Source organism: Triticum aestivum, chromosome 3B (assembly GCF_018294505.1).
Source record: "Triticum aestivum cultivar Chinese Spring chromosome 3B, IWGSC CS RefSeq v2.1, whole genome shotgun sequence".
Taxonomy (NCBI): Eukaryota; Viridiplantae; Streptophyta; class Magnoliopsida; order Poales; family Poaceae; genus Triticum; species Triticum aestivum.
Window position 1 is genome coordinate 448,409,731 of NC_057801.1, and position 8,979 is coordinate 448,418,709.

At 40.6% G+C, this 8,979-nt stretch overlaps 1 protein-coding gene across 2 annotated transcripts in view; it reads right to left on the bottom strand.

Annotated features, from left to right (window-relative positions):
- Positions 1-3,489: 3,489 nt before the first annotated feature.
- The window catches only part of LOC123070293 (uncharacterized), a 6,196-nt gene continuing 706 nt past the window's right edge, over positions 3,490-8,979 (bottom strand). Inside the window, exons 2-8 of one of the 2 annotated variants that reach the window (XM_044493429.1) lie at positions 8,364-8,450; positions 6,799-6,986; positions 5,971-6,071; positions 5,177-5,282; positions 4,486-4,968; positions 4,063-4,400; positions 3,490-3,907 (exon numbers count right to left, since the gene is read on the bottom strand). In XM_044493429.1, the coding sequence (XP_044349364.1) occupies positions 3,755-3,907; positions 4,063-4,400; positions 4,486-4,968; positions 5,177-5,282; positions 5,971-6,071; positions 6,799-6,986; positions 8,364-8,450 (1,456 nt within the window). In that variant the 3' untranslated portion in view covers positions 3,490-3,754. The remainder of the gene's footprint in view (positions 3,908-4,062; positions 4,401-4,485; positions 4,969-5,176; positions 5,283-5,970; positions 6,072-6,798; positions 6,987-8,363; positions 8,451-8,979) is intronic. The other variant, XM_044493430.1, reaches the window with a different exon arrangement.

The following is an 8,979-nucleotide window of genomic DNA, read 5'->3' on the forward strand; positions in this document are numbered from 1 at the left end:
CGGAGACATATAATAATGATGTCACAGCATTAGCTAGGGAAATTGAAGTCATCATGGACAAAGTTGTGGAATGTGGGGCACCCGAAGGAAGCGATGGGTACTACATGGCAACTAAATTGTTTGGGAGATCTATACATCGTTGCTTCTTTAATATCATGAAGACAAGTGAGGGCAGACTTGACTGGCTGAAGAGGCATTATGCAAACAGGAAAATGCATTAGAAGATATGTATCTCATGCGATGTAGCATTAATCTTTGGATCTGTTATTTTTCTTGAGCTTTGGACGTTCCTCTGTCTAGTGCGCTGACATTTGACCGGGGATGTTGATTTCTCTGTATCTTTGCATAATTTTGCATTGGTGCTACCTTAAAAATTGACCCTGTAATTTCTATTCATCTGTATTTTGTGGTCGCATTTAATTTCTCTGCTTCATGGTTTATTCCCATCTTCATGCATGGATATTGTCTTTCTACATCGCAAATTTTTAGATATGCACAGCAGATGAGAATGTGTCTTCAAGGCGTTGCAGAGATGGATGACATAAGTTGACTCGGATATTTGGATTTTGGACTAGCTCAACAAAGGTGAATTCAAAGGGGGGTTGCTGCCATGAGATATGGTGAAACATAGTACTTGGTTAGAAAGGAAGGGGAAACCATTATGTAAGGAACAGCGAGTCTTTGAGAACAGCGAGCGATGCAAAAGATGTTACTCCCTCCGATCCATAATTGTTGCTGATTTAGTACAACATTTTGTGTTGATTAAATCAGAGATAATTAATATGAATTGAAGGGAGTACAAGATTTTCATAATGATGGCCTTGCTTAGTTAGACAAGTACACGCCAAAGTTCCCTGCAAATATTTAGGACTGCCACTAACACTGCGGAAACAATCAGTTGCGCAACTTCAAGGGCTAGTGGACCGCGTTGCTAACTGCCTACCTCTATGGAAAGCGGCCATGCTACCCAAAAGTGGTCGATTACTGCTGGTTCAGTCCGTGCTCTCTGCTATACCGGTACACTCGATGCTAGCTTTGGACCTACCACCCAGGATTCTGCCGGTCCTTGTCAAAATCTGCAGAGGCTTTCTTTGGTGTGGAAAGAAGGACGCCCACGGTGGCAACTGCTCGGTAGCTTGGGACACGGTGTGTACACCCAAATGGGCAGGAGGATTGGGTTTGCCAAACTTGCACTGGTTGAACAAGGCACTTCAAGCACGATGGCCATGGCTACAGAAGGATGACAGGACAAGAGCTTGGGCAGAGTTCCCAATTAGGGTGGCGGTGGAATCACACGCGCTGGTGCAAGCGGCTGCGAGGACAGTGATTGGAGATGGGCTAGCCACATTATTCTGGGAGGATAGGTGGATCGACGGGTCTAGGATCATTGACCTTGCTCCGGCAATATATGACAGAGTACCGAAGAGAACCAGGCAATTAGGATTGGTCTCGAAGGCAATAATGGACAACCAATGGGCACTGGATATTGGACCGGATCTTCATGTAGAAGAATTGGAGCGGTTCATCAACTTATGGCCAACGATCTCCACAACACAATTAACAGAAGGGGTGGATGATCTGGTCAAGTGGTCGTGGGAAATAGATGGAAGATACTCGGTCTGATCGGCATATCAAGCTAGATTTGCAGCGAGAGAGACATCCGCAACAGATGCATTTACTGGGATTCCAAAGCGCCTTTGAGGTGCCGCTTTTTTGCCTGGTTAGCAATCAAGAACAGGTGCTGGACGTCGGATAGACTCGCATGCCGAGGGCTGCCACATTAGGACACATGTCCCCTGTGCAATCAAGAGGACGAAACGATCAAGCACCTCATGTTGGAATGTTCCTTGGCAAAGCAAGTGTGGTTTGAGATGGGGCGATTGACGGAAATAGCAGCCTTCAAGCCTCGACAGGATGAAACTATAGAGGCGTGGTGCTCAAGACAGGAGGCGTGTGCGGCAAGACCAAAAGCAAGGAGAGCCCAATGTCTACTTGGGATGTGGATGATATGGAAACATCGAAATGATGTTGTTTTCAACGCTGCCACGCTTTCGGCTACGCAAATCATCGGTAAAATGAAGGAAGAGGCCAAGATATGGGACCAAGTGGGCTTGTTTAGAGGACAGCCAAGAGGGGCGGAGGAAACACAAGTGGTGTGGGGTTTAAGTGAGTAGTTTTAATAGGGTTTTGGGTAGTGTGGGTTGAAAATCCACATGTAAATACGCAATGTAAATACGACTTCGGGAGCTCCTCCTCCCCTTTTTTCTATAATGAATGATACGCATGCTTGTGCGTATTAAAAAAAATTAGTTAAGAGGCACTAGGTAATGATTGGTGCTCCTCAATCTCTGAGTCAATTTCAGAGTGGCTTCACAACTATTCAACCAGAAGTTAAACAGTTCATAGCCATGCACGACTCTTGCCTCATTTTAACAATTGCATTGCTGCGAATAGCGTGTTGAATGGCATGGACATCCGACGAACAATGCGGCAGACAGGTGTGAGTTTCACATGAGATTTCAGCTTACAGTAGCTGGACGGCCTAGATCCCCACATTAGACAAAGATACATTAAGTATCAAGGAGAATCTCCACATGCCCAAGTCTCTAATCTACTTGTGATCTACTTCCTCCGTTCTTGAAAGAATGTACTCCACATGATGTTGTTTTTTTTTCTTTCTGGGCTTGTTGAGTTGTGCCCTCAGCAGAACCTATGTACTTTGTCGTGAGACTTGGGTGTGTGTGGATTTGTGTGGGTTTGTATGCTCTGTGGCGGTTTGCTTTATTTATAAAGCGGGGCGAAAGCCTTTTTCGGTAAAGAATGTACTTCTAACTTTGTTGAAAAATAAAAAAATATGTTAGACATATTTATACAATAATATATTAATATTTATGCCATCAAATTGGTAGCACTAGATTCATGATAAAATATATTTTCATCATATACCTATTTGGTTTCACAAGCATTGATATATTTTTACACAAACTCGGTCAAACTTTGAGAAAGTTTGACCCTCCAACAAAGTTAAAAGTAAATTCTTTCAAAGAGGGAGGGAGTACACTAAACGTTTAGATCTTATATTTCTTTACAGAGAGGTGCAAGCTTTACTCCTGTTAGGAAGTCAATCATAATAATTCATCTTTTTAGTGATCTAAACATTCTTATTATAATTTTTATGAAGGGAGTACAAGCTTTACTGCTATTGGGAAGTCAATCATGATAATTCATCTTAGCGAAGTATGTTGACAATTAACTAGCCACTTGAGACTCGTTACAAAACAAATTATATTCCCCCTGTCACATAATATAAGAACGTTTTTACACTAGTGTACTGTCAAAAACACTCCTGTCCCACAATATAAGAACGTTTTTTTACACTGTCAAAAACACACTTATATCTAGGGACGGAGGGAGTAGTTGGCATCATGGAACAGAAAGAACACACTAAGCAGTGAACTGCTTAACATACGAACTTTAGACAATGGGGCAAAGAAGAAATTTTGGAGGGGTTCACTTTCATTTCTAACAGTTATTATGTACAAAATTCTATAACAGTGTTTGAGGATATGTACAATTCACGAGGAATAGCTCTGCCACCAAAATTCTCGATCCTATGAAACACATGTAAATAAAGTTAAGAAAAAGGCAAGTCTCGACTAACTCAGTCAATGTGTCATGTAAGTTCTTGTTCCTCTATGTGAGTAACCAACAAACTCTTCCTAACACGTGCTGGAAAACCTCAGCCATTGTCCTTTTAGTTGCCAAACCTCTTGGCAATTATGGGTCGGACGTCATCAGCAACAGCAAGCGTATCCAGGAATGGAATCAGCTGAGGTAACCCCTCATCAAAGGGGTTGTTATACCAGCTCTCTATGGGTATACCATTATTCACTTGCAACTGGAAAACCTGTATACACGACACAAAATAAGTACCATAAGAAACGGATAGCTAAAGTACAAGACTCCAAACGGAAATGTTGGTTAAGGACACTTTGGAAGATTTAATCCTACTATGGAAGTACTGAGTGAGAGAGGTGCTGAAAATTAATCGTAGCAATTTACCTGCGGAGTGTTGTCAATTATGGCAACCTTTGCAAGGTCAACTCCAATAACAGTCAGATCTTTTGTGTAGCCATTTTCCGTAAATACACATGACTCACGGAAAAAACGCTTCAAGAACAATGTGTTCTCTGGATCGAGCCTGTCAAGCAGCTGGTCTGCATAAACACTTTGGCTTGCTGTGAATATAACAACGTCAAACATCTCAGCCATCTTCTGGAGGAACATATGCAAATGTGGTCTCTTCCTCACATACACCAGATGTTCTTTCATACCAAAGGACACTGGAAAAGAAAAATCTGCATCATCACAGTGCTCCATAGTTGAATGAACAAGGGTTTCTGCACAGGAAGAATCAATACATTATTCTCAATGGCAAGCAACAAGTTACCAAAGAAAGCAAGTATTTTCATGCTAGCAACGTACCATCCAAATCAAGCACAAGAGTGACCTTCCTGGCCCCTTGCTCTTTAGATACACAAGTAGCATTTGAGCTCAACTCGGTATAATCAATAAGATTAGGTAAATCCTCCTCATCCATATATGGATTAAGCCACTCTAAAACCTCAGAATGGCTAAAGCACTCCCCACCCGAGTTATTAAAGCACATATCCCCTGGTGATGGGCATGGTTCATTGCCAATGCCACCTTCCACGGTGCTCTCATTAAGTGGAAATACTCCGCATATGCCACTCATGTCTATCAATGAATCAATGGGTACAAATTCATCACAAAATGTACTGTAACTAGCCAGGAGACCAGTTGGAACATCAAATAAGAAAGGAAAAGCATCATCAGGATTATAAATATCCAACAGGCTGCAATCCGGGTTTGAGCCCAGGCTTTTCTCATGATCATTGACAGCACAGATATCTTGTGCTGCAGAATTTACATCTTCATCTGCAAACTCTGCAATGCAAAATTGTAAATGAATATACATGTGCACAGGTTAAACCTTGCTTGTGAGCATATCAAATGTGCTCTCTAAAACATTGAATGTAGCGGCTGTGTATTTTTATACGTGCAGACAAATAGACATTGGCCATGAACAAAACTTATCACCTAAACTAGCCAGATTAGTTACAGAAACTGCCCGAGGGGTAAGGAGTACTTGTACCTTTATCACAGGTGTTCACTACATTTGACTGAGATTTGCCGTCATCATTATTCGATAAGGAATCAGGCTCCAAATTTGGTGGAACAACAGTTTCAGATATTAAATCCTGCATATCAATAGGATAATCTTAGGCTGCAGAGGTTCTTCCAAAAAAAATGACAATAGTGATGCTGATATATAATGCTGGGATTTCAGAAAGAAATTGAGCATGAGACATGACCAAAAAAAGCAACAAAGCAAACCACTACCGACCTTAAGATGCTACATCAAAGTTCAGATCCTAATATAGCAAATATCAAACAATGGTGACATTCTAGAGCCTTTACAAGATATTTGAGGCATTTAAGCATTTAATCATTTAATCTGAACAAGTTGATGTAGAAGGTGAAATGGCAATAGGCAACAGGTAAATTCCATCATCAAAAGTTCTAGTTAGAAATTGCACCCTTTTTCGCTTGTCATCGAAATCAGCAATGATAACTTGCTGAAAGCAATCATCCGAACATATTAACAAGAAAACCAAAAAGAAATCTAAACGTCCAATTAATGTTGTCAGGCAATCATCAATTGGGATGTAAGCAAGCTAACATCAAAAGAACATTCAACTTGACCAAGTACAGAACAGTAGTCTAAGTGGTAATGTTACAAACAATGGAAGCAATGTGATGATTTGGCAGTTGAAATACAAGAAGCCACTAGATATTTGTATTGAAATCAAAATGATTAACCACAAGGATAAGTGCACAATATTTTATCACTGAGTCAAGTTTTGAGATCAGATGATGTTGCAATACCTTCAGCAGAGCAACGGATGTTACTCCAAGTACAGCATGCAAGCCAGAAAATTCTGTAACCCTACTATGCTGGCCAGCTAGTTGAGTTGTCGACTCAGGCTCTGAAAAAAGAGAGATCATCAATCCATATAAAATATACACAGGTACACTAACCTTGAATTATCAACCATGCGCAGTGTATTGCTCTACTTCGTTTAAAAATATTATGTGTAAAAGTAAACAAATCAATGGTAAGACACAACCAACTAATCTAGCTATCTACTATATGTTTACAGATAATACTCCTTCCATTTCTGAAAGATTGAAACCAATATCTTTCCCCCACACTTGTCAACCTGCTAATCTCAAGGCAAATTTCCCCCAAATACCCCTATTAATTTTGCTCCATGTTATAAATTCACAGTCGTGCTTATAATATTGGTAGAGCGTTTTATGGTTCAACTCTACTGAAGCCATATCTTGGTATGTCTGATTTGGTCATACAGTGCCAAGTATTTAGAAACAGGACTAGGAGTATCTCCTGAATATACTGCTAAGGACATACTCCCTTCGTTCCAAAATAGATGACCCAACTTTATACTAGCTTTAGTACAAAGTTGGGTCATCTATTTTGGAACGGAGGGAGTACATAGTTGTCAGAATTCCAGTCAAGGGTACACATTCATCACCAGCATAGATAACCAAGAATGGACATTGGAGCTAACTTGGAAGGTATTTTCTATTTGAAACATAGGGAAATATCTATGTTCAATATAATTTATTCATAAGAGAACAAGACACCTATGCAGTCACCTCTTCCCTTAAAAGAGCAACCATGTAGTCACTTACCATCCTGAGGGTCCTTGTAAGACGAGTTCAACACAAATGCCTGCTCGAACTCATCAACTTGAAAATTTGAAATTTTCATCGATTTCATGGATTTGGTGTCAAATTCATTCCCGAAAATGTCATCATCAAACTTCCTCTTCATTCTCAGTGCTGGCATCTTGATCAGCAGTTCAGAGTGCCAAAGCTGTCTGCACATCCATAACAGAAGTAAAAAAATATGACTTTAAAAAAGAAAGAGAACAGTGAGGCCCAACATTCACAGATATACAAGGAAACAAAACCATAATAGTTTAATGAATACATGACATGCCAACATTTTTACCTACCCTGTCGGGTTACTAGTGAAAAAGGAAAAGAAAAAAAAATACTTCTGCCTATCCTTATTCAGCATGGACTACCGAGTGTATAATGTGTATTGATATTAAACGAAACCCTAAACCCATGGTATTTTGCAGAATAAAGAAAGAAACATCATCATGCTTCTGTGACATACACACCAAAAGCGAACAGACCTGGTTAGTGACTACACTAAGATGGCGTGTAGGTCTGATGTTACTTGAAAGTTTTCAAACTATGCATGGGCAGCAATAGTATTCATCTCTTAGTGACCCAAGCAGCACAGACATGGCACGGTGTCTACTTGTGAGCTAATATTGTGTACCACTCCAATTCTCCTTACTTACCCTCCTAGCACATACAAATAGAGCAATGCCAACAATATGTGCGCAACAAACAGGTTTAACATAAAAAGCGTCCTATGGGTCCAATTGTTGTCACAATTTTCAGTGAAAACATACAAGACTACCAAAAGATGAATGCACATTGCAATTTTTCCCACGCCTTTAAACCTTCAGCATTGTGCAACATTGCTTGTGCCAATTCTGGACAGGGTCGATAATATAACCCAAACCCCAAAAGTCCTGCTTTTGAGCAAGAGTCTAGCTGTTTCACACAGTTTGCGCTCTTAATCACATGTTTCCGCAACTGCTACTTTATTTACACAAAAGTGGTATCCTTTTACCAGCAAAGCAGGAGGGAACCGGCAGAAACCGTTAGACTGGTTAAGTTAGTGTAGTTTATTTCTTCATTTGCACAAGCAAACACACAAACCTAGAAGTCCTGCTTTGGACAGGGTCGATAATATAACCCAAACCCCAAAAGTCCTGCTTTTGAGCAAGAGTCTTGCTGTTTCACACAGTTTGCACTCTTAATCACATGTTTCCGCAACTGCAACTTTATTTACACAAAAGTGGTATCCTTTTACCAGCAAAGCAGGAGGGAACCGGCAGAAACCGTTAGACTGGTTATGTTAGTGTAGTTTATTTCTTCATTTGCACGAGCAAACACACAAACCTACAAGTATAACGTACTTGTGTTCTAGTATTAATTACTAACGTTGAGAAGCATCAAAGGTTAGCAAAAAATTTGCATGTAAGCTGCAAGCTAGAGTAAGAGATTTCAGGACAAAATCATCTGCGTTGCCAACATACTACAGCAAAAGAATTACTTTTGGAGCTAGGTCAACAGCAAAAGCCTCTAACAAAATAACAAAGGGCATCCAATACCTAAGTTCTGTTTTAGACAGAAGGCTTGAAATGAATCTGACTTTGAATTGATAAAAGCCATAGCCGGTCAAGGAGTACAACGCGGATCTACAAAGGTAGCAAAACATCTAGGTTAAGCAACGACAAGGTATAAGATGGCGTAAACTAAAACGAGAGCCCAAACCCTAGAGGAGAAGAACAAGTAAATTTAGACGGAGGGGAATATTTCCATTAAAATTGTTTCCTTGACTGGAGGGATGCTCCCATTAGATTCTCTAAAACCCACTACTCCAATTGAAGGGAGTACCAAAAGTGAGATTACAACAAACAAACCGTACAATAACTCACTCAGATCGCCGCTGTGCACTAGAACCCCACAAACTGTCTAGTCGAATTAGAGATTTAGCTAGAAATTACACGCCGGGTGCGATTCCGACAGAAGGAACTAACAAAGTAGCGAAAGCAAAGCAGCAGAGTCCAACCCGGCGGAAGAAAAACAGAAATCCCCAACTAGAAGGAAGATGGAAGGATTTCGCCAACTCTCAGAATCTAGCAAGTGCGGAAGAATCAAAATCCCGCGTGTTTCTAGCCGGATTTAGAACCCGGCGCTTCAAACTCCCCGACTTATTTCCCGACA